Source organism: Lontra canadensis, unplaced genomic scaffold (genome assembly GCF_010015895.1).
Source record: "Lontra canadensis isolate GAN:19392208 unplaced genomic scaffold, GSC_riverotter_1.0 scaffold17, whole genome shotgun sequence".
Lineage (NCBI taxonomy): Eukaryota > Metazoa > Chordata > Mammalia > Carnivora > Mustelidae > Lontra > Lontra canadensis.
In genome coordinates this window covers 22893493-22920356 of record NW_022631011.1, presented here as the reverse complement: position 1 = coordinate 22920356, position 26864 = coordinate 22893493, and the positions used below count along the sequence as shown (strand labels likewise).

General features: G+C 36.2%; 1 protein-coding gene across 1 annotated transcript in view; it reads left to right on the top strand.

Moving 5' to 3' along the window:
- Positions 1 to 15845, top strand: part of MIB1 (mindbomb E3 ubiquitin protein ligase 1) — a 134599-nt gene extending 118754 nt beyond the window's left edge. Inside the window, exons 16-21 of the mRNA XM_032859780.1 lie at positions 116 to 297; positions 2170 to 2362; positions 6038 to 6116; positions 10284 to 10397; positions 11679 to 11779; positions 14222 to 15845. Of these exons, the coding sequence (XP_032715671.1) occupies positions 116 to 297; positions 2170 to 2362; positions 6038 to 6116; positions 10284 to 10397; positions 11679 to 11779; positions 14222 to 14362 (810 nt within the window). The 3' untranslated portion in view covers positions 14363 to 15845. The remainder of the gene's footprint in view (positions 1 to 115; positions 298 to 2169; positions 2363 to 6037; positions 6117 to 10283; positions 10398 to 11678; positions 11780 to 14221) is intronic.
- The last annotated feature ends 11019 nt before the right edge of the window (positions 15846 to 26864 follow it).

Here is a 26864-nt window from a genome sequence, read left to right as displayed (position 1 = left end):
ACACACACACACACACACACACACACACACACACACACACACACACATATTTGCTGTTGAGAATTGATAACAGATTCCTAAGAGGAAAATCATGACTCTTTTCATTTGATTTCAGTTAATAATGGGACTTGGTACCCAGGGGGCGGAGAAGAAGAGCGCAGCATCTATTGCCTGTTTTTTGGCTGCCAATGGTGCTGACCTTAGCATTCGAAATAAGAAGGGCCAATCGCCACTTGATCTCTGTCCTGATCCAAGTCTCTGCAAAGCACTGGCAAAGTGTCATAAGGAAAAAGTCAGGTTTGTATCATTTATTTTCATAAAACTTACTATTCTCTCTCTATATAAAGTACCATGTGGTTTCATAATGGAGAGCTTAATTATTTGAAAATGTCTTTTTCTTTGTTCATCATGTTTGTGTTGACCCTTTCTTAAAAATTTTCCTGCAAGACACTATGTCTCTTATTGCGTGTTGTATTCTCTATATTACTGAATATGACACTTTATGCTTAGGAAGTGCTAAGAAACTTTCCTAACTCTGTCTGATCTACTAGTACTCCTGCATGTTCAAGAAATTTATCTATAAGAAAAATTTTTACTAGTGAAATTGCTGTGACTGTTAGATATATTTAAAATTTTAATAGACTTTAAAAAATATATATTTTATTTATTTATTTGACAGAGACAGAGTGAGAGAGGGAATACAAGCAGCGGGAGTGGAAGAGGGAGAAGCAGGCTTCCTGCTGAGCAGAGACCCTGATGTGGGGCTCAGGGTCCTGAGATATGATCTGAGCCAAAGGCAGCCGCTTAATGACTGAGCCACCCAGGCACCCCTTTAATAGACTTTTTTAGGAGAGGCAGTTTACATGCTCACCAGTAAGGTGTATCTTACACAAACTTAGTAATAATTCTAGCACCCTACATAGTGCCTGACAGGCACCAAGTATCACTGAAGGACTGAATGAATTTGAAAGAATGAGCACATGATGGAACCAATTCCTGATGGAGCAGTCTCTAAAAATGATTTCACACTTGTCTTCTTTTCTAAAAGTAAAATATGTCAGTGATTTTAATTATTATTTATAATACAACTGATTTTCTTATGAGATATTGTAGACATACAAAAAGGTATATTTCATTACCTTTTTTATCTAAACGGTGCTGTGCAATTATTATTGCCCTTTATATCTGGTTCTTGTCATTGAACATTTTAGTAGTTGTCCCTTGATTTTTGTGTTCTCTTGCCTCTTTTGTAATTTGGGTGTAGTGATAAATAACTTCTTGTTGGAATCAATACCTTAGAATTTTGTGAAGGGGGAAATTAACATATATATATATATATATATATATATATATATATATATATATATAAAAGGTATATACATTTCTGTAAGTGAATATCCTTAAGGAATGTAAACTTGTATTACAAAATGATGTCATGCATCTAAAATCATAGAAGGCACCATAATTACTGCCGTAATAACCTTAACACTGGTGTCTGAGATGAAAGGGCTTTGTCTATGTGTGTGTGTTCATGAGTTTCTGAAGATTGTGGTAGAAACAGAGTATCCCCTTTCTATAGCTGTACTTGGTCATTTTATGTATTTCTTTGTCTTGTATTTATAGATTTATAGATGAGTTCTGTCTTTACATAGTACAATTTTATGCTCCTAAGGATACATTTAAAGAAATGTCAAAACAGCAGCTGCAGTGACACATTTTCCACAGTGCCCTGTCAGTTATGGACTCTGCTGGAGGCTTCATTCTGTCTGTAGTTAGGATAACTAATGTGGGCTCTAGCTAGAATTTTTGTTTTATTCCTCTGCTCATCTCTGCTGGTTCTATATAAGTGAAACAGAGTCTGAGTGAAACTGTGTTCATGTTAAATTTTTTGTAGGTAGTGTTTTTGATTTCTTTGTTAGAAGAAAATATACCCATTTCTGTTGGGTGAGCTATTTGTTCAATTTGAAATTTAAGTAGTACTAGAAGTATGTAAAGATGCAGAGATGTATATAAATGGAAAAATATATAGTGTTTCTTAAACAGATGTTACAGCTTGATTTAGCATAACGAAAGCTGTGTTATACAAATGATGCTCTCGATGTTTTTAAAAGCATTTTAATTAATATAAATATTCTGATAGGATTGATTATAAATATTTTCTTTTGTTAGTGGTCAAGTGGGTTCTCGAAGTCCTTCTATGATTAGTAATGATTCTGAAACCTTAGAAGAATGCATGGTGTGCTCAGATATGAAGAGAGATACTCTTTTTGGGCCATGTGGACATATTGCTACCTGTTCTTTATGTTCTCCACGAGTCAAGAAATGCCTCATCTGTAAAGAACAAGTTCAGTCCAGGACAAAGGTAATGTATTTTTAATATAGTATTTTATCATTTTATGAAGTTCTTTCAGACTATAAATAATGATAAGTAAGTTTGTATGATGCCATATGTCTGTTAAATTTCAGTCTAAGAGTGATTTAAATATAAGAATATATAATTTATTTATCAAGAGAATAATTTTGAGTTTCCTTCTTTAAATGTAAACTATAGAAGTTAAAAATAAAATCTACTATATTGCTTCTAAAGTCTTATAACCTAGAGATTTATTGGGTTCCATTTTTTTATTGTAGTTACATATATTTTATACTTTTTTTGAGTACATAGACTCTCATACTCATCTTTATAAAAGTCCACTTGATTTTTTTTTTTTTTTTGTAGAATGTCATACATTCTGGATTTGATTATTTTAGCATAGTGTCATTTAATTCGTCTCTTTATCCTCTGTGTTTTCTGTAAATTCTAAGTTAGATCTAATGGCTTGATTAGAGTCCGCTTAAACATTTTGTGCAAGAAATTCTCATAGATGATGCTACTCACTTAATATTGTGTCCCTCCAAGATGCAGATAAAGTCTGATCATCTTGCTGTTAGTGAAGGCCAAATTCTGTATCCACTCTGAACTTTTTATCTTGTCTGACTCTTTGCTTTTTGAGAAGTATTATTCTTTTCTTGGTTTCTGATTCCATCTTTTTCCTGTATAACTTAGTGCTTTATCATAACTATACCATCTTCTCCATTTTGGCTGTACTAAAATAATTGATTTTCCTTTTTAGTTTTTCTATATATGTATGTAAAGTGGGATTTAAGTTTTTTAGAAATAATTTTTCTTAAGATGAGTAGCTTAAACCGAAAGATATGTTTGGTTTTCTTTGGTATCATTTGTGAAATTTATCCTCTTTTTTCATTCCCTTCTTATTATTCTCATTTTTCCCTGATGTTTCTTAAACTGTTCATTTACCTTCATTAATGAGAAAGGAGCTGCACTAATTCTTATAATAAATTAGCTGGCAGTGACTTAAAAGGCGTTATCTTGCCAATGATTTGTACACTTTCATAGGGAACCTTAAGAGTAGAAGACTGTTCCTTCTAAGCAACAGTTTGAGAATGAATCTGAAAGAATTTAAGCCATTTTCTTATTTGTAGATTGATCTGTGTATTCTGCTGTTACGCTTGAAACTTTTTGTGTTAGATTAAACCCTATTTCAGCAAGTCTTTATTGAGCCCTTGTTTTGTAGTGAAGACAGAGGTATACATAATTCCTTACTAAAAAATTGTAACCTTCTGAGACTTAGATTAAGCTACTCTGCCATATAAGGTAGTATAGGTGCTTTAAGAGAGAGATAAGTGAGTTCAGAGCCCCAGGTTGTCCGCTGGAAGCCCCAGCTCTAGGATTCATAGTTGAAAAACTTGAAGCTCAGAGACATTCACTCAGAATATCAGACATAGGGCGCCTGGGTGGCTCAGCGGGTTAAGCCTCTGCCTTCAGCTCAGGTCATGATCCCAGAGTCCTGGGATTGAGTCCCACATCGGGCTCTCTGCTCGGCAGGGAGCCTGCTTCCCCTCCCCTCTCTGTCTCTCTGCCTGCTTGTGATCTCTCTCTCTCTGTCAAATAAATAAATAAATAAAATCTTTAAAAAAAAAAAAAAAGAATATCAGACATAGATCTCTTGATTCTTCAATCCTTGTTCTTTCTGCTGTGTGGTGATAGACACAATTAAGAACTGTCTACGGAGGGAAGATTGATGGAACAGGGAAGTAGAAAGGGAGGAATATGCTGTCATTCTGTTTTAGACCACTTTTCAGTTCCAAGAATTAGTAGACTGTCAGTTTGACTTTCAGATTAAGAAATTTTCAAACCTGTAGAAAAGTACAAAAAGTAATATACCCGCCAGATAGATTTGCCAGGTTAGCTGCAGAGCCTTTGAATATAAAGAAATAGTGACCCCAAGTGGTTAAAGGATAATGAACATCTTCATTAAAGATATAACAAATTATAAAACTGGTATTTAGAGGAAGGGGGAATAAACAAGCTTTGTCTCTTTAGCAATTAAAGAAATGTAAATAAAAAATTATGAATTACCATTAACCATTCCTATCAAATTAGCATAAGTAAAATTTTACAAATGCTAGCCAGGAAAGCGGAAAATGAATACTCTTAAACACTCCTGGTGGTGGAATAAATGGGTTCATGATTTTGAGAGACCATCCTGACAATATTTATGAGCCTTTACAGTAAACATACTCTTACTTGGTAATTCTTTTCCTGGGAATATAACCTGAGGAAAAAATCCAAAGGGGAAAAAAGTTAAGGCTACAAAGATTTTAAACACCTAAAATATATATATACACATATTATATATATTAGGGGATTTGGTAAGTAAATGATTGTTTAATCAATTTGCTGGATTATTTTAAACTTTTTATGAACAATTCAGATGTATAAACAGTTGCTTTGGAAATCTTTTAAAGAAATAGCACATCATTGTATAGAGAGAAGAAAAGAATTATCATGCTTTGGACACTGATATTGTATTAGGCATTGAACTAAACACTCCACACATAATACCTGATTTACCCTTTACTACCCTGTGAAGAAAGGTTGTTCTTTATCATTCAGATAAAAAGAGCTGTGGCTCAACAATGTTAGATATATTTGTTACTAGTGGAGCTATAGTTTGAATCTAGGAATATAAAGGATCTAGGAATATAAAAACCCACCATGTCTTACTTCTTTCCCCTGTTACTCAGCTATGGAAATTCTATGTACAGAGCAAGGTATAAGTTGGGAGAGTCCGTGAAGAGCATGTGTACACTATTTGATTAGTTAGGTGAGATTATAGGTGACTGGTGGTCATCACTTTTGGACAGTAGTATGAAGTGGCACAGATATAGGTAAATGTAAACGTGTATCAGAAGAGAGGAGAACAGGTGAAAGATGAACAGAAGAGAGGAGAACAGGTGAAAGATGAACAGAAGAGAGGAGAGCAGGTGAAAGATGAATCAGAAGAGAGGAGAACAGGTGAAAGATGCAAGGGCAGTGGGTTGGGTGGGGGTGAGAAAAGCCGAGCCAGGTTAAGAAGTAGCTACGCACTCAAAACTCTGAAGAAGTGGAGATGAAGAGGAGGTAAAATTGAGGGAAATTATGAATAGGTTGTGGAAGACTTGTGACTTTAGAGATTAGGGAGAAAGAACAGCCCGAGCCATGCACTCCCACCAGTGTGGGGGAGCTAACCAAGTCCAGGGAAAGTTCCTCCGATGTGAAGAAACAGAAATTCCACATGGGCTCTGGCCGTCTGCTAATCTGACTGGGTTTTTATTAATATTAGAAATCTAGCTTATCTTATATTTATTTTTATACTCCTTTATTTGTTTTTTGAATTTTTCTGTCAAATTAGTTTTGGGGGAAAAAAGTCTATTTTGGTCTTTCTTACCACAGAGGAAATGCAGTTTTCTTTATCATTCTTTGGGATAGATAGGGAGACTAATATGGAAATAGAACCTGTGAAGGGTCAGGGTATATAAGGGTAAAAAAATGAGTAACCAAAAGAACAGAGGACGGAGGAGGAGTACATATTAAGTTTCCTGTGCTGAGAGTGTTGCCGTATAGAAGAAATACACTTGGATACAAAAGGAACTGTTAGAGTTAGGAGGTTTATCTATAGATGTTCACACTTGTGCTGTAACCACTTTTTTGCAGATTGAAGAATGTGTGGTATGCTCTGACAAGAAAGCAGCTGTTCTTTTTCAGCCTTGTGGACACATGTGTGCTTGTGAGAGTAAGTAGCCTATACAAAACTTACTCAGTATAAAAATAGAAAATAAAATTATAGCTTGGAGAGTTTTGTTTTGTTTTGTTTTGTTTTAATAACCCATGAACAAAAACATTGGTGGCCTCTATAGTACCTTCCATCTCTTCCTCTGTACTATGTATAATGTCACCTGTGTCCTTCCTTGCTCCTGAGTGTTAGCAAAGACAGAATAAGCCAGCTTCTACTAACTCACCTTTTGATTCATTTGTATCAGCACAAAATGATCTCCTCACACACTATAGAAATTTATTTCCAAAAATGAATTTTGAAACATTGAGTCTAGCCCTGCTCACAATTAAAATCAGCACATTCTCATTTGTCTTCACCTTGATATTGCCCTCCTGCATACTTTCCCCACTACTGAGAACCACCACAGCAACCATTTGGCACTATAATGTCTGGCCTTCTTAATCTTTTTCTTAATCTTTATGTCAGAAGAGGTTATAGGACTTTTGGGGAGAGTATATTAAAGTACAAGTGATGTTTTAAAATATCTCTTAAACATATTCTTTCAAATGCCTTTGCTTTTTTTTTTTTTTTTTAAATATTAACATATAATGTATTATTTGCCCCAGGGTACAGGTCTGTGAATCATCAGGCTTACATATTTCACAGCGCTCACCACAGCACATACCCTCCGCAGTGTCCATCACCCTCACCCTCTCCATCCATCACCCAGACACCCTCTCCCTACATCCCCACCCCAGCACCCCTCAGTTTGTTTCATGAGATTAAGAGTCTCTTATGGTTTGTCTCCCTCCCCATCCCATCTTGTCTCATTTTTTCATTGTCTACCCCCAGGATCCCTCCGCTCTGCCTCTCAAATTCCTCATATCAGAGAGATCATACGATAATTGTCTTTCTCTGATTGACTTATTTCGCTCAGTATAAACCCTCTGTTCCATCCATGTCTTTGCAAATGGCAAGATTTCATTTCTTTTGATGGCTGCATAGTATTCCATTGTATATATATACCACATCTTCTTTATCCATTTATCTGTTGTTGGACATCTAGGTTCTTTCCATAGTTTGGCTGTTGTGGACATTGCTGCTATAAACATTCGGGTGCACGTGCCCCTTCGGATCACTGCATTTGTATCTTTGGGGTAAATACCCAGTAGTGTGATTGCTGGGCTGTAGGGTAGCTCTATTTTCAACTTTTTGAGGAACCTCCATGCTGTTTTCCAGAGTGGCTGCACCAGCTTGCATTCCCACCAACAGTGTAGGAGGGTTCCCCTTTCTCCACATCCTCGCCTTTGCTTTTTATACTTCCCTTTGTTCTTTACATATTCATGTACTGTTCAACATTCTCCTCTCCCTTTTGTTTTCATTTATCAATGAAGGATTTTAAGCAAGTTTAACAACTTATACCTTACTTAAATGGGCTCAATGTAAAGCATGGTATTTCCTATTTTAAAATGGTTCAAGGGGCGCCCGGGTGGCTCAGTTGGTTAAGCGTCTGCCTTCATTCAGCTCAGGTCATGATCTCCGGTCCTGGGATGGAGCTCCCAGTAGAGCTCCATATTGGGCTCCCTGCTCAGTGGGGAGTCTGCTTCTCCCTTGCCCTCTGTCATTCCCTCCAACTTCCCGCTCATGCGCTTGTTCTCTCATAAATAAAATCTTAAAAAAGTTCAGTCAGTAGGTACTGATTTTTAATATAATATCTAAGTAATACACAAATTGTATGATAGATTAATCTCATTGGCATAGATTTGCTTTAAGCCTTGGTGATTTTTTTCATTCTGATAGGAGCTCATCAGCTAAAGAAAGGATCAAGGTTTCCTTCTGTACCATTCTCCTCACATAATTGTTTTTGTTTTCCAAAGACTAGTATAATGGCTATTATCAACTATAGGAGGACTTGTGGATTTCGGTCTTAAGTAAAAAGAGCTCAGGTTACTTAAGTTTTCGTAGTCTAGGGGCTAGCATACTTTTTCTTTAAAGGGTCACATAATATTTTTGACTCTGTGGGCCATGTGTTCTGTAGTAACTACTTAAAACTCTTTCCTATTACTCAGCTGTGCCATTATAGTGCAAAGACAACCATAGATGATAGATATGTCAATGAACAGATGGGACTGCTTTTCATTAATACTTTATTTACAATAACGGGTACCTGGGGGCACCTGGGGGGCTTAGTCTGTTAAGCATCTGTCTCTTGATCTTAGCTCAGGTCTTGATCTCAGGACTGTGAATTCAAGCCCCTGTGCCTAGGGCTGCACATTGGGTGTGGAGCCTACTTAAAAAAAAAAAAAAAAAGTCTGAGCAAAAACAGGCACCTGGTTGTGTTTGGCCTGGAGGCTGTAGTTAGTCACTCCCACCCCCCCCACCCCCACCCCACCCCCTGCCCTGTCCTGGACCTAAGTGAGACCTACAGAGACTTGAAAGTGGTAATAATGAGTGGTTGATAATACAAATTTTCAGCCCTCACTGCAGTACTTTCTCCAGGAGTTTCCCAAAGTTTTTACATTGTCTTTTCATTCATATGTAACAAGAGTAGCAGCTAATTTTTATTAAGCTCTTACCTTGTACCAGACATTTTTTTTTTAAGAGAGAGAGTGCGTGCGCGCTTGTGCGCACCAGGGGAGGGGCAGAGGGAGAGGGAGAATTTTAAGCAGTTTGTCTCCACATTTAAGCAGTTTGTCTCAACATCTAGCATGGAGCCGGACATGGGGCTTTATTTCATGACCCTGAGATCATTACCTGAGTCAAAATCAAGTGTACCCCTAACCCACTGAGCCACCCAGGTGCTCCAGATATTTTAATCTCTTTTAGAGTGTTTCCTCATTTATTTTCACAACACTAAGAAGTAGGTTGTTTTCTCCATTGTATAGACACATCGTTATAAACATTTATTAGCTAAGGAAGATGAAATTGAGGTGGAAAATGCCTGTCTTTCAGGGACTGTATAGTGAAGCACTTAGTCCATTACCTACATCCCAGGAATGTGAAGCAGAGTATTGGAACCTTGAAGAGTACAAAATAGTGCCTTGACAGGCCAGAAGGAGGAAAGAATGTATCTGTTTTGGAGGGAAAGAAGAAAGATTTTATATAAGCAATATAACAACCTAACATAATAGTTAAAAGAATTTGAGATAATTGTGGTTATATATTATGCAGTGAGCCACTTAAATTAGTTCTTTAAATTTTTAAGAAAAAGATTTGCCCTCAGATATAAGACAAATCCCAAATGAGGTTTCTACTAGCATTAGCTCCTACCTAGTGCATTATGCGTAAACCAGCATCAGACCCATCTCTCTTTAGGCCTTGACATGAGATTGGCCTTGATTACCCTTCTCTGTCCTCTGGCATAAGCACCATTGGGAGTATGTCCCTCATGTTGTCCACGTCTGTGGTTTTGTGCTTTGTTAAAGTTTAGTGCCTGATCATAAATTATCCCTGGATACCTGTCACAGTTGTCATTTATTTTCCTTGTTTTTGAAATAATAAAGACACTTGGTGCATAGACTAAGAATATGGAGTATACTTTCATAGTAAATGCTAATGGGAAAGGATATATTGAACTGTATGTTATTTCATAAATAATTAACAACTAGATGTAGAATTAACAATCCACAACCTATAATTGTGCCTAGGCATTTCTTCTTTGGGATGGGAGAGCATTCCTCTGATATATAAATATTAGAAAGTCCATTATGATACATATCTGATGTTTTCTTGACCACTACTTTGAAAAAGTGGTTACTAAACAATTTCCTTACTAGATTACATCAGTTTACTAGAGAGGGAAGAGAATTCTTCAACATAGTTTATGTGAACAACCGTATAATTAATTCTATATTAGTTAAAACTTAGAAGTATCTTTCTCCTTTATTCTCAAGCCTTAAGATCTTGAAATATTTTTTATTTAAAAAAAAAAACACAGAAAAATCCCTTTTCACAATTTGTCTAACGTGTTAGAAAATGTCATTATTTTCATAACAATGGGCTCTCTCTTCTAGAGGCTGCCTATGGAGAATATATTCATAGGTTGATAACATTTTAAGAAGGTAGAATCGTGTATTCATAGAAGTCGTTTGATTATCTCTGTGAGATTTCAGTTACAAAACTGAGAAGGGCAGCCCTCTTGTTTGCATCGTCTCTTATAAGAAGTATCCTATTGTTCTTCCGCAGACTGTGCTAGTCTGATGAAGAAGTGTGTGCAGTGTCGGGCAGTAGTTGAACGAAGAGTGCCTTTCATTATGTGTTGTGGAGGGAAAAGTTCAGAAGATGCCTCTGATGACATCTGTAAGTGTATTTTCTTGAGCTTTTTCTTACTTTGTTTTCTTGTTGGGACTTTCATGAAGATCTCATCTCATGTGTAGTACACTTCTGCCTTGTAAAGCACAGGGTACGTGACCCGAATCTACAGAGCAACAGGGGGGGTTTGCTCTTGTTACAGGAAACTTGAAATTTTATTTTTCTAGCTTACACTATGATAGAACTTGAAGCATTTGTCTTTTGAGAAACTTCCATGTAGGATATGAAGAAAATTGTTGTATTCTTGCTTAAAGAAAATGTGCTCTTTTTAAGATTAAATTTAGTGTATCTTGGCGGAATAGCGTATTACAAATTATTTTTTCAGTTACACAAATATTAATGCCTCATTCCTTTGTGTAGCAGGTTTTACCTAGTGCATGTCCATATTTTATAGAGTAGTATTTATTTAGGACAGAGTAACTGTAGATATCCTGAAGTGTAACTCAGTGAAGAAGTGGAAAAATAAAAAGTAAGTTATTTACTTTTCAATCTTCTTAATACTATAGCTGTATAAAAATATTTTTCATCTCTGCACTAGATATAAACTTGGATGGTATCTTTGATTTTTTGTTCTGTGTACACATGAGGAAGAACATTAGCATAACCACTTTTGCCCAGGGCTTTCTGTCTTTATCAGCAGTAGAGTAGAATAAAAATCCCAGGGACAAATTTAACTAGAGTTAAGAGTAAAAGTCTGAAGAGTAGTTACAATCGAAATAAAAAATTTCCCACCATTTACCAGACTCACTGATCACAGCTTTTCTTTCATGGAGTTCCTCATCTCGGATCAGTAGCAAGGAGGGTTGGGCAGGGGGAAGAAGCCTAGGTTTTTGTGTGTTCTCATAAACATCATCTAAGAGACTTTATAATTTTTGCTGCCAAAACTGGCTAAAAAGTGCTGTGCTGTCAACATTCGTCAGTTCGTACAATGCAGGAGCAGAGAAAACAAGCATAAAATGTATTTGTGAGCTTGCCAAAGGAAGCAGGTAGTACCTTGGAAAACCCAGAAATCTGTGTGTAGATTGTTGTCTGGCTGAGTTAAATATAATTAGAAAATAATGTGCAAACCTATTTCTTTCTGAAGATTATAAATGAATGAGTATAATATGAATGTCACTACTGTATCTGTTGTCCATGAATGAGAAAAATTTTTAAAGAGGACTTTAATAATATTCTTGTGTTTTTAATAAAGCAGTAATAATTTTAGAAATAAAAAATCATTGCTATGTCAAAACAATCATACATTAAAATATTTTATTTATATTATAGCAAGTGGAAATATTCCAGTGTTACAAAAGGACAAAGATAATACCAATGTCAATGCAGATGTGCAAAAGTTGCAGCAGCAGTTACAGGACATTAAAGAGCAGGTAATAATTTTTCTTCTTGGTAAATGATGATTCTAAGAATGACACTCAATATTTTTCTGTAAAACTACTAGTGTTTTATGTAGTAATCATGGTTTATATTAGGGTATCAATTATAGTGTTTGAATATTTGCAAAAGGTAATATTCAAAGATTTAATCAGGTACTTTCCAAAATAAGAAACGCATGGATGACCAATAAATGTGAAAAATGCTCAGATTAGTCATCAAGAAATGAAAGTTGAGGTGCCTAGCTGGCTCTGTCAGTAGAGCATGTACTCTTTTTTTTTTTTTTTTTAAGATTTTATTTATTTGACAGAGATTTCAAGTAGGCAGAGAGGCAGGCAGAGAGAGAGGAGGGGAAGCAGGCTCCCTGCTGAGCAGAGAGCCCAATGCGGGGCTCGACCCCAGGACCCTGGGATCATGACCCGACCTGAAGCAGAGGCTTTTACCCACTGAGCCACCCAGGCGCCCCGAGCATGTACTCTTGATCTTAGGGTCGTGAGTTTGGGCCCCACTTTGGGCATAGATCTTACATTAAAAAAAAAAGAAGAAGAAGAAATGAAAATTAAAACTACAGTTAGGTGTCTTTTCTCACCTGCCTGACTGCATGGAAAACTCATGTTAGAAATTGTCAGTACAAAGTGTTAGAATATGTAGCAGCCGCAACTCACATGATGCTGTTGAGAATATAAATTAGTAAAAACACTTTGGAAAAGTTGGTCATTATATAACTAAGCAGGATATCGTTTGGGGACACAAACTTGGAAACAATTGTACAGATGGTGTTTAAAACCAAGGGTAGTGGTTTTCTTGGCTGGGATGGCGGGAAGGGAGCACAAGGGACATTTCTTTATAGAGGGATAGATAAAGTGCTGATTACATACGTCTGATCAGTTTGTGAACTTTTATCAGACTGTACATTTATGATTTGTGCACATTTCTGTATAGATGTGATACTTAGGTAGAAAGTAGAATCCATACACACACACATATACACATATACATATTCTCTCTTTCTCTCTCACACATGCACACCATAAAGAAAAGCAAAGGAAAGAAAAATGCAATATTTAGAATAGTTGGTATCGGTGAGGGGTAGATGGAAAGCATTTGGGAGGATGTATGGAGTAGTTTCAAAAGATAGGGTAGCTCCCTGGTATTGTCGAAGTTGGTTAACTATATTTCATATAGGCTTTAGTCTTGATTTATTGATTTAGATATTCTTTTTTAGTTATTTCATTTCTGTGTTACTTGGGAAAAGATAATAATTCAGAATGAAGTATTGTAGTATATTAAGGTAAAATATATTTTTATAACTATAAAGTATGAAATATGTTATTGTGAATCAATATCTTTCCTAGAGTGTTTTCACAGAAGTACATCTAACATACTTCTAAATTTTTCTGAGTTCCTGAAGTTACATTTATTAATATGTAACTAAGGCTAATTGTTTTTAACCTAAGGGGGTTCTACATTAATAGTAATCCAGGGAAGCATGTTTCAGAGCAAGAGCTCTGGGCTCCAGAACCCCGTTCACACCGTGGAAGGTGTTTAGCCCCACCAGAGCCTCAATTTCCTCGTTTTTAAAGTGGGAGTGATAATAGGTCTGAGATTGTATCATAGTGTGTGGCATGTGTTTTTAGGGACATCTCTTCACTGCTCCCCTTCTCCAGCAGGCCTGATAGATTGTCATATTTTCATACAAGAACAGCAGAGTACTCCAGAGTTGGGGAGTTAGACTAAATTTGGCTATTTTTGTCCATTTCCTGTTGGATTTGGGCATTTGCATTTTTTAAAAGATTTTATTTATTTATTTGAGAGAGAATGAGAGAGCACAAGAAGGGGGAGGGTTAGAGGGAGTAGCAGACTCCCTGCCTAGCAGGGACCCCGATGTGGGACTCGATCCCAGGACTCCAGGATCATGACCTGAGCCAAAGGTAGTCGCTTCACCAACTGAGCTACCCAGACATCCCATGGCATTTGCATTTTTTATTTTATATAGTATTTATTTTAGATAGTGCCTTTGATATAGTCCTGACAGTAAAACCAATATTTCTATTTTATAGGGATGACATTTTAACTGTTTAAAATTTTTAAAATTGGGTGTCTCGGTGGCTCAGTCACTTAAACGTCTGTCTTCAGCTCAGGTCATGATCCCAGGGTCCTGGAATGCAGTCCCACATTGGGCTCCCTGCTCAGCGGGGCATCTACTGCTCCCTGTGACCCTCCCGCCTCTTGTGCTGTCTCTCTTTCACTCCCTCTCTGAAATAAATAAATAAAATCTTGGGAAAAAAAATAAAATTTTTTAGATTATTATTTTTTTTAATTTTAGAGTAACAAAAGGTTGAAACAGCAAAGAAAATGATGTTACAAAATTGTTACCTATTAGAGTTTCAAACCATAAAATGTCTCAGCATTTATTACTTTGTTATCTCACATTCCAGACCATGTGCCCTGTGTGTTTGGATCGTCTGAAGAATATGATTTTCCTCTGTGGCCATGGAACGTGCCAGCTCTGTGGAGACCGAATGAGTGAATGTCCTATTTGTCGCAAGGCTATTGAACGAAGGATTCTTTTGTATTAAGAAACTGTGTTTTCTTAGCTGAAGTATTTGGTCATGAGCTCTTCTTAGTAAGCCATTAAGCTAGTTGGAGGTTCTAATGAATTAATTTTTAATATCATAGTTTCTTTCCTAGAGTGTAATTAGACTGTAAATGTGCCAGAACAAAAAACCTCTACAAGACAGTGTTTGAAGCTGTGGTTTTTGTTTTTGTTTCTTTTAATTTGAAACATCAAATCCATGTAATTCATAGATAATTTACTTGTTGCTTCTAAGGGGAAAATCCTTTAAGGATCTCCTGTTGTTTTTGTTTTTATTGCATTTTTTTCTTATAGTTTATAAATTTGTTAGACCTCAAGAAATGTAGTTCCTTATGATCAGCTATCCTTCAGTTTATATGATTTTACACAGTGGGTTGACATAGGTACTCAGAACAGTCATGCAGCGAATGAACGGGGCAAGTCAAACCATTAGGTCACATGTGTTAAATGACAAAATTAGAATATAAGTTATACATAGTTAATACTGCAGAGAGGATTATCTTTTTTAAGATAAAAAGTTATACAAATGATTGATTCTGAATTTTTAGAGTAAATGGAAGCATGGAATGAGAGAGTAGTGACTTTGCATTTAGCTTAATTTCTAGACTTAAAAGGAAAATTGTTTAACTTGAACCAAATTTCAAGATGATTGGAAAGGAAAAATAAGCAATCATAGTGGGGTACTGAAGTGGGGGAAGTGGCCAAAAATGAGTACCTATTAACTGACCATTAACAGTTGCCTTTCATATATGTTAATCTATACACTATTCTGTTTACCAACCATTAAAAAAAAAAAAGTCTGTGAAAAGTGTACCTCAGTTTTCCCTGTGGTTACTTATCCAGACTTAATCTGACCAGTGAAACAGTGTTGCCCTCTTTGGGCATCTGAGGTCTCATGTAGCTTTTCTTGGGTACTGAATAGTACCCCAGTGATCTGAGAAGGATAACGCATTGTCCCAAAGCAGCAATCTTTTTCTTGTCCCTGTCTGTTCATTCTGACAGTGATACTGGTTCTGTCTTCATCATAAGCCCTACTTCCATTTTCTTTCAGTTGCTAAGGCTGGTAAGAAAACACTATCTTTATACCAACAGGTGAGGATATTTAAATTGCCAACAGTATCCAAGACATAGTAAGTAACCTAACAATAAATACTTATTTTAGAAAGCGTGACCAGGACATTTACAGAAATATGTCTGATTACCTGTAGTTTCTTTTTTGTTTGTTTTTTAAACTCAGACTGATTCTAGAGCATCTGGTCATTTTCCTGCCTTTGAATGAGTAGTCTTACTCTGTCTATAGGACGAATCTACATTTAATAAGTGTTTTGGGGTCATTGCTGCTAGATTATAAAAATATCAGCTGTTTACAGTGATGTCTACTATATACTATGTACAAGCTTATTCCTAAGGGTGTAGTTATCTGGTATTTTTTTCCTTTCTTTGATTCTGGTTCTTCTTTTTTCTTTTTCTTTCTTTTTGTTTTTTTGTTTTGTTTTGTTTTGTTTTGTTTTGCTTTGTTTTGTTCTGTTGTTACAACAACAAAATTTAAGAATATTCCTGGCAAGTTAATGGCTTTTGCCTTTGCAAGTCCTGGTGAAAATAGTGGTGAGCTTTGCTGGCTGATTTTTTAGTCTCGGTAATTCCGTATCTGTGTTTAGCTGAATAACTTAGGATTTAGAACAATAAAATTTTTATAAATTTTAAATTTGAAAATTTATATGGATTCTGTTATTTAATAAAGGGCCAATGAGGCTATTTTTCAAGCCATATTTTAAAGTTATAGAAAGATAGAACATCTGACATGATGTTCCCTTAACGAAATAGGCTGTTTTCTTTTAGATTTGAAAATAGCAAAAATCAGGATTTTTTTTTCTTCCATGCCATAGGCTGCCCATCTCTTTTCCACTAGATCAGCTGGAGAGGAGGAAACACCTGGCCGACTTGTAGCATGGTTTGCCATCCAGTGAATTCTGTGGTCTAGAGCTCTACTTTACTTAAATCCTTTTTGTCTTTGGAGCTTGCAGTGCTTAAACTTAACATCCCTAAAAGACAGTTTCATTTTCCACACTAGTTTATTTCTTCTACATACATATAAAATGCAATTAACGTAAACTATTACAAAGAGTCATAAGGTTGCTATGATTGTAATGCTGTGTACTTGTGGATTTTCTATATTTGTACCACTTTGAAATCTGTTCAGTGAATAGAAGCTGTTTCTCTATTCATGTTTTCAAGTATCTGAAGAATTATTTTAAGTTTATTTTGTGTTTGTGAACAAGAATAAGATTAAGAACTGAGTTGTTTAAATGACCTTCTTCTAATTCTGTGAAATCGCTACCTCTTATATGTCTCTCAGCAGCACTTTCCCAGTTAGATATGTTTCCTTCTCATCAGCTCATCATCATGTGCCTCAGAAGAGCTTTTACTTTTCCTAGAATCATTAAATAAAACATAGCAGACATTCATTCAAAAACTTATTTATTGGGCCTCAGGGGCTAGATAACACAACGTTGAAAAAATGGTCAGCATCTTAGCACACACGGAATCTATCATGCAGCAGTTGTGCATTTGAAGAGATCTAGAGCCAAGAAGGGATCCAGAGGTACTGATAACATTTCTTCCTAATGTTTCAGAAGAGTTGTCATTAAGTAGCATTTGGATTCCCTCTCTATACCCCTCACTCCTACTATGTATTCTCCTCTAAGACTATCAGCTTTGTTGCCAGAAACTCACACCCACCTTACTAGATGGTGCTATTCTACTCCTTTTTGTTCACATAATTTAACCTTCTTACTGCTTATACTATATTTGTATTTAATTCTATTGGGAGCAAGAAGGCTTTCAAGAGAGGATCATTTTGCATTAGTGTAGGAATAGTATATTAGACAGAAGTTTAGTTTAGCTGGCCAAATCATAATTAGACAAGATGTTTGTAATTTTAAAACATTGCAGATTGACCAGCTAGTTACTGAGACATAAGATTAATTGATGTTGAAAATAGTGTTCTTAAATTTGTTATCTTTGATGGCTTCAGCCTGTAAGAGCATTTTAGCATATTGAAATGCATGCTGCTTGAGATTTGTCCAGTTGGAATTTCAAAGCTTGTTGGTTCATGTTCTTGTTTACTATGAATTTTGGACCCTTTCCGACTAGGAATTAGTTACGCTTATAAACTAAGAGACTTAGTGATAGGATAGGATAGGGAGACAGTATGGAGTTGAAACAAGTAAGAAAGAAAAGTCATTGTTTGAATTTAGAGAAAGAAGGGGTTTAAGAATTCATGTAGATTTCATCAAAGCAGTAAGCAGAAAGAGTAGACTTGATAGAATAATAAAAAAGGTTTTTTAGCCAGTTTTTAGTGTCATTTAATTGACATTTGCTTTGTAAACTATACAATTTAATGTATCTGCCTTTAAGAAAAAGTCCAAAGGAAAAGCACCTATCCTGTCAAGAGTATCTAAAATGATATAGTAATAATTTGTGTAAAATTGAATTTTTGGAATAGAATTCTTCTTTGCATTTTTTTAATTGTAAAAACACTTAACATGAAATTTACCATCTTCACGATCTTTAAGTGTACAGGTCAGTAGTGTTAAGTATATTCATGATAATTAAATGGCTATCCAAAACTTTCTCGACTTGGAGAACTGAAACTTTATACCCATTAAACAACTCCCTTTTCTCTCCTCCCCCTGAACGGAATAGAATTTTCATTAAATATAAATCAAGAAACAACCTGAATTATCTTAATAGTTTGTGTTTGCAAGATTTAAAGTCATAGTCAACATTAAGTTCCTAAATTTGGGGGGTGACAGAATTTCTTCCCTTCCTCCCAACTGTTATAAATCATAAGTGGGTTGGGGTTAAATGTCTGTTAATTGGAAGGGTTTGTTACTTAATTTGGAGCCAGGGTGGGGGTGGTGGGATACATTTTCAACATTAGAATTAGTTAGCTTTAAATTTGTAGTGAATGGGGAAGGTAATAGATTTTCACAGACTATGTGTGCCTTGTCGAGAATGTCAGTTGTCTTTAAGTCTCCTTGTAACAGTCTCAAAATATTTTTTTTCTCTCAAAAACGCAGCCTGATTTTATTTGCTTGAATATTATGATAGGAATGCTTACTGATATTACTTGATAATCATGATAGCCTTGGAACTTTTATATATATATATGTGTGTGTGTGTGTGTGTGTGTGTGTGTATATAAAACTATAGCAGTATTAATAATCACAGTTGTACTTCTTTAAAACATTAAATTTGAGGAAGATCTATTTAATACTGTCTCACGTGTACATTGTTTTGCTATAGTGAGGGGGAAAATTCTTTAGATTGAGACTTAGTTTACTGATAAATGGTGTTAGTAGAGGATGAAACTAAATTATGAGAATATGAACGAGTTAGTGGAGCTGATGAATTAAAATTGTAAGTTGCTACATTGGCATTTTCTACCTCCTTTTCTGTCAGAGTATTGCTTTTCCAGCTTTTATTCTTTTTTGTGACTAAGGAAGAGATGGGAACCCGAGGTTCAAATGGAAATTTTTATGTTGTTGAGGATTTAAGCAGTAGGTACAGGAAGGGTGATTTGCCACATCAATTTGGTGCGTAAATCCGTAACGAGAGGTGATGATGGACCTGTACAAAGTGTGTAAGAAAGATAATATTGCTGAATGTTTTGCTTTTCCTGTACAGTCCACATGACTTTGTTTCATAAATGTGACTTCTTTCCTCCAAAATGCAAAATGGTCTTGTAATTTTCTATAAAATAAACAAATATACCATTTTGTCTGAAATCTATTAACTTCAGGAAGCTATTGAAAGTTCTGACTCAGGGCTTTGTAACAGTTTAAGCAGTTGTTAATTATGTTTTGGAAAATCCAGCTACATAATTCTTTAGTGCCTTGAAAGAATTATTAACTTGGCAACACTACAAAAACTCCCTACGAGGAGGTCTTTAGTGTGGGGTACCATCACACACGCGTTTATAAGGTGTATTGCTCAGCTTGTGTGATAGCAATACTGCATTGTGTGCTGGGTTTGGGTAATTCTTTAAAGGAAGTTTTCTAGACTTGCACTTGATATTTGCTTTTTTAAAAAACGGATTACTTATGGCCATGACACTGTTACCAGAAAAGTAATTCTATAAGTCATTATGCAAAGTCATGTATAAGTAGCATCTGGGAAGAAGAGCTAGGGTTCATACCATTGGCTATTTTAATATGAAAGGAGGGTCTGTTTGGTAAACACAGATTGTCTTCCCCTCATGAAAAAAAGACCTTTTTAGTTCAAGTGATTTGGTTTAAAGAAAAAATTTTTTAAGGAAATCATGGATAGCATGTTCTTAATGGTAGTCTTAGCCTGAATCTACAAAATTGGTTTTCTGTTCATTTCAGTATGCTTGTCATTCTAAATACAGTATATATTCAGTGTGATAGAAAGTTTAATTGACACATAGCAGTGTTTTGCTTTGTATTTTTTCCAGTGTTTTTTAGCTCCCACTTGATTAAAGTCTTGCTTGTGAATATAATTTCTGTACGGCAAATCATTCTTGCTTACTAGCTTTTGTTAAAAAACACTTAGCAAAAGCTAAGCTTTTAAAAATAAATGCAAACATTTACTGTTAATAAAACTTACAATTGTAATATTATATAATGCTTTTCTCTGATCTTTTGAAAGTATTCCTTATATGAATTTTCATTTTTAAGGTATTTGAAAACATATCTCAATATATCAGATCTATTATTGGAAAGGAAATTATGTCTTTGAGAAACAAGTTACATACATCTCTACTCAATATAGGACATAGATGCCTACATCTAGAAGGCTGTCATTACACTTGTTTACATTTAAGGTACCTCTCTCTAAAGGGCCAAAGAAGTTTTTCATATTTTAACACCTCACACTCTTTCAGGATATTGTGAAAGTAGTCTGAGTAGGATAAATTTGATAGGAAATCAGTCAACCAGTCAGGAAGACTCAACTTTTTTCTACAAAGGTTTATTCCTCTTCATAATTCAGGTGTAGATTTCATTTTCAAAACGTATACATTTTAAAGCAGTGATTTATTTGGCTTTTTTAGAAGTGTTTTGTGACTAAATCAGTAATTGAATGGTTTGAAGTTATTTTATTTCTCAAGTTAATAGAAGCAATTGTCATTATTGAGAGGTTGTCTGGTTCTAGTTCAAAAGATTCAGCATGTTTATCTGGAATGTCTAAGAGGAAAACCATCTGAAACAAAAATTTTTAATTGTTTCTTTGAAAAAAATGTGTATTCCAACCTTAACATTGTGAATTTATTTTTGGATAACCTCTAACTAACTGTATTTCTGTTGCTGTATAATTAGATATTTCATGGCAATATTTTTTATTAAATTGGAACTGTATAGGTTTTTAAAATAAAGACATTTTAGAAAATCTGATTTATATTTTTTATCATTGACAGTTACTCATCCTTCACAGAAATTCAAATTATTCACTAGTCTTACAGTGTAGCATTTCCTAAACTTAATGACAGTGAGAACTTTTAAATGGTGCATTACAGAGTAGTGATAGTTTATAAGATAGAATGTAGTCATGGATTAAAGTAGAAACCAAAAATTATTTCAGGTATTTGCTGAAGAATGATCATTTGACAAATAATTTTCTTTTCCCTCAAAAGTAGTTGAGGGCGCCTGGGTGGCTCAGTGGGTTAAGCCTCTGCCTGCAGCTTGAGTCATGATCTCAGGGTACTGGGATTGAGCCCCACATTGGGGTCTCTGTTCTGCAGGAGCCTGCTTCCTCCCCTGCCTCTCTGCCTACTTGTGATCTCTCTCTCTGTCAAATAAATAAATAAAATCGTAAAAAAAAAAAAAGTAGTTGATAAACTCATTTTGTTAAGCACGGAGAAAAAACACAAGTATAATAAGCATAATATGAAAGGATAAGACAAGATCTGGAACAGAGCCCATTGATCACTGAGTTGATGACCTAGCAATGAGACTGTTAAGTAATACTGCCTTTGCACTAATGCTCTAATCAAATGTAATGTGTTCATGCTTTAGATTCTTCTTCATATTAGGTCCTTGCATTCTCAAATATGGCAGCTTTCTGAAAGGCTGATTTTCAAGTCAAATATTCTTTACTTTTCACATATTTAAGAATATTACCTTGCCTTCCTGTCTCTCTTCTTCCTTTTCTATAGAACACCAGTTAATATCTTGAGTGGAACATTGACATACAAATTGGAAAAGGCTTTTACAGGTGATACCACCACCAATTTAATAGGGAAATAGGAAAGCAACAAAATCAGAGAGCCCTGATCATGGCCAGACCATTCTGAAGAAAGACTGAGGTTCAAAAAGGTGATATGCTCTCAGCATGTATGTATAGTACAAGAGTATTGTAGTGGTTTCCTATTGCCACTATAAAAGTTGCCATGAATATAGTGACTTAAAACGATAGAAACTTAGGATATAGTTCTAGAGGCCAGAAATCTGGCAGGAAGCTAGTCAGAAAATCCCAAAGTTCTTAGAGCTTAACCAACAGACTTCCAAATAACATGGTCAAAGAAGTCTTGAGAAATTATAAAACTGTTTTGAAAATACAACTTGTTAAAATTTGTGGAATACAGTGAGAGCAGCTCTTAGAAGGCAATTTATAACATCGAATAGATACATTAGGAAAAGAGGTACAAAATGGTTAATCTAAGCTTCATCTTTAGGAAACTAGAAAAAGATAAATCCAAAGTAACCAGAAGAAAATAAGTAAAACAGCAAAAATCAGTGAAATTGAAAATAGGAAATGAACAGAGAAAAGGAAAAAAGCTGATTCTTTGAAAAGATCAATAAAATTGATAGCCTCTAGCAAGGTTATCTTAAAACAAAGAAAAACTTCAAATTATTGAAATTAGGAATGCAAGATGTGCCATCACTACAGATCCCATGAACAGTAAAAGGACAGTAAACAACTCTTTGCCCACAAATTTGATAACCTAGATGAAATTGACCAATTCCGGGTGCCTAGTGGCTCAGTTGTTAGCCATCTGCCTAAGGCTCAGGTCATGATCTCAGGGTCCTGGGATTGAGTCCAGCATTGGGCTCCCTGCTTGGCAGAGAATCTGCTTCTCCCTTTCCCATTCCCCCTGCTTGTGTTCCCTCTCTTGTTTCTCTCTCTCTCTCTGTCAAATAAACAAAAATCTTAAAAAAAAAAAAAAATGACCAATTCCTTAAAAGACAAAATATATCAAAACACACACAGGGAGACATACTCTGAATATACCTGTATCTATTAAAGAAATTGAATCCATAATTAATAGCCTTTCAAAACCAAAAGCAGCAGGCCCAGATGGGTTCACTGGTGAATTTTACCAAATATTTCAGAGAGAAATTACACCAACTCTCTACAATCTCTTCCAGAATATAAAAGCCAACATTATCGTAATTAATTACCAAGCCAGAAAAAGAAATTACAGGAAAGGAAGACTATAAGCCAATATTTCTCACAAACATAGATTTAAAAATTTGCAACAAAATGTTAGCAAATTGAATCTAGTAATATATAAAAAGAATTATACACACTACCAAGTGGGATTTATTCTAGGTATACTAGTTTGGTTCAACATTCAAAAATTAATGTAATCCATAACATCAATATGCTAAAGAAAAGAAAATTATGACCATATTAGTATAATGAGAAAAAGCATTGGACAAAATCCCCATTTATTATATAAGGAAAACTTATTCATGATGGAAATTCTCAAAATAGGAAATAAATTCAATTTGATAAAGAACTTCTATAAAAATCTTCTAGCTAACATCACACTTAATAGAAACTAGATGCGTTCCCCCTAAAAGTTGGCAATGAGGCAAGGAAATCCACTCTTCACCACTCCTAGTCAGCATTGTACTAAAGTCCTGGCTAATGCAATAAGACAAGAAAAGGAAATAAAAGATACACTACAGATTGAAAAGGAAAAAACGAAACTGTATTGGCAGATGATATGATTGTTTATGTAAAAAATTCCAAAGATTGACAAGAAAACTTGTGGAACTAATAAGTGAGTGTCGGCAGCCATAAAATAACTTGCTCAAATTTTGATTGAATCTAAGATCAGTTGGGAAGAACTGACATCTTAACAATATTGAGTCTTCATGAACGTGGAATATCTCTCCATTTATTTAGATTTTTTTCTCTCATGAGAGTTTTGTAGTTTTCCTCATATAGTTCTTGTACATATTTTTTATATTTATACCTAAAGATTTCAGAGGTTTTGGTACTAATGTAAATGATACTTTTTTAACGTTATTTTTATTAACATATAATGTATTATTTGCCCCAGGGGTACAGGTCTGAGAATCGTCAGGCTTACACATTTCACAGCACTCACCATATCACATACCCACCCCAATGTATATAACCCAACCCCCCTCACCAACTCCCCTCCCTCCAGCAACCCTCAGTCTGTTTTGTAAGATTAAGAGTCTCTTATAGGGGTGTGGGGGGGGACGACCCAAGATGGCGGGGAAGTAGGAGGAGGCACCGTTTCAACCTGTACCTTAAAGTGAGCTGATTACCTACCAAAGAACTCTGATCACCCATGAAATCAGCCTGAGATTAGAATTATACACTTTTGGATCTCTACGGGGGCAGAAGATGCCAGTAGGCAGGTAAAGCGGAATGGGAATGTCGGACTGATATTGGAAGATAAACAAAAGGGGGAGGGAGCCACCAGAAGTGACCCATTGGAAAGTAATACCCCAATACAAGAGTGCCCTGAGACTGGGGACCAGCATTAACTTGGAGTCTGGTTGAAAGCACTCAAAAAAAGCAAAGGGTCGTGGGGGGAAATTGTGGGAATTGGGGTGGTTAGGGACAGGGGTTAAATTCCCGAACAGCCACCCCTGGCACTGAGCCAGAGAGAGTGCGGTGAAGAAGCCAGGTCTTGGTCCCTGAGCCACCAGTGCGCCTGAGAGAGGCGTCTAGGTGGCGGCTCCTGTGAGGGACAAGGGAGCCTCGCCAGCCAGCAGAAACACAGCCTTTTGCACTCTCCACACGCACGCTGCACTACCAGAGTCTGAGTGGCGCCCCACACCTCCCCCTGAGAGAGGTGCGTGCAGGTGCCAGCCAGCAGAAACAGTCTTTTGCACTCTCCACGTGCGCGCTGTGCTGCCAGAATCTGAGTCACGTCCCACACCCTCCACTGAGAGAGGTGCGTGCAGGCACCAGCCAGCCCTCTCTCAGACCTGGAGAGTCTGAGCACTCCCAGCCCGGGCCAGTGGGAAAATCTCAGTGTGCCATCGCTGCTTGGGACCTCTTTGGCAGTCTGGAGCTGCCCAGACAGCCGCAACTATCTTGGTTTTGGGTACAAGCGGGAATTCCTGTGACCCCAGAGACCATGACTGGGAACACGCTCTGCCAGAGGCTGAGGGGGGAATTTATGTGCTCTGGAACACCCAGAAGGGAACAGACTGAGGCTTCTCTCTGAGAGGGAGGTCTGGGGGCAGTCTGCTTTCCTCTAAACCTCCAAAAACCATCAAAAGCTGCCAAGGCGAGAGAAAACAAACGAACAAACAAAAAAAAACTCCAGAGAACAAAAATCTGAAAAACTGGTTTCCTCAGAGCCCACCCCCTTGATGGGGGCAGGAGGACTTAACTCAGGGAACACTGCCTGAAAAACCACGTGGCAGGCCCCTCCCCTGGAAAGCCAACAACAAAAACAAAACAAAACAACAACAAAAACACACAAAAAAAACAAACGAGAACAACCACCACTAATTCATAGATACAACTTTTATTTTTAATTTGTTCCCACTATTCTGGTTCATTTTTTTTTTTTGTAGATAACTTTTTAACCTATTTACCATCACAGTGAGATGTCCAGTACATCAAATTCCATAATAACCTTTTAACCTGAACTTTTTGATACATACACCTGTGTTTTTCTTTTGCTTTTCTATTTTTTAATTTTTTAAAATTTTATATTAGCTTAGTTTATTCTTTTTTTATTTTTTAATATTCATATAGAGTTAAACTTCAAGGTAATCCCCTTTCCCCAATCAATGCTACCTCTATAGGTAAACCAGTTTTTAATCCCCCTTTATCTTAGGAAAGTTGAGTCCTTTAACAAAGATATCAAGATACATCCAGGAAGAATCAAAATAACCTTCCTTGCCCACACTGAGAATTTATAACCACTCTCCCATCTTTTTCTTCCACCAGTGTTTCTGTGTATTTGTTTTTGTCCTGGTAGTATATAAATCTTGGGGTTCTTTTTGATGAGGTTCTTTTTTCGTTTTGTTTTGTTTTTATATATATATTTTTTCTCTTGTTATCTACTTTTATCAGTCTTTTTGTTTGTATACTTCATAAATCTTACCTTGGGGCCCATTTGGGCTGAACCTTCTCTTTTATTTTATCTTTCTTTTTTTTCCTGTCTCTCTCTCTCTCTCTCTTTTTTCCTTTCTTTTGAGTGGGGACTCTTGATTGCTCAGAAGTGTTCCAGGGTGCACCTTGCCTGCACCACGGTCGATACATACAGCTACATCCGTTCAGGCATCTCACCAAAATGATTAGGGGGAGGAATGCTCAACAGAAGAAAAATTCAGAGTCTGGGCCTTCTGCAGCAGAACTAATGGCTATGGACATAGACAATATGTCAGAAAGGGAATTCAGGCTAACAATTATCCAGGCAATAGCTAGGTTGGAGAAAGCCATGGATGACAAAATGAAATTGATTAGGGCAGAAGTGAAAGCCACCAGGGATGATGTTCACAATGTTCTCAATGAGTTCCAATCTAATCTAAATTCTCTAAAAGCTAGGGTAACTGAGACAGAAGATAGAATTAGTGATCTGGAGGACAAACAGAGAAAAAGGATCAGGAGGAAGCCTGGAACAAACAGCTTAGAAGCCACGAAAACAGAATTAGGGAAATAAATGATGCCATGAAACGTTCCAATGTCAGAATTATTAGAATCCCTGAGGGGGAGGAGAAAGAGAGAAGACTAGAAGATATAGTTGAACAAATTCTCCATGAAAATTTTCCCAATCTCGTGAATGGAACCAGCGTTCATGTACTAGAGGCAGAATGGTCTCCCCCCCAAGATTATAGAATCTAGAAAGACCTCAAGACACCTAATAGTGAGAATGATGAATCATAATTGTAGACAGGAGTTCTTGAAAGCAGCCAGGACAAAGAAATCTCTTATGGACAGAGGAAAGCCCATCAGAATAATGTCAGACCTGTCCACAGAAACCTGGCAAGCCAGAAAGGGCTGGCAAGACATATTCAGGGCACTAAATGAGAAGAACATGCAGCCAAGAATACTTTATCCAGCAAGACTGACATTCAAAATGGATGGAGAGATAAAGAGCTTCCAAGACCGGTTTAGAAGAAGGTTTAAAAGAGTATGCGACCACCAAGCAAACACTGCAGGAAATATTAAGGGGGGTTCTATAAAAGAGGAAAAATCCTAAGAATATCACTGAACAGAAATATATGGAGACAATCTAT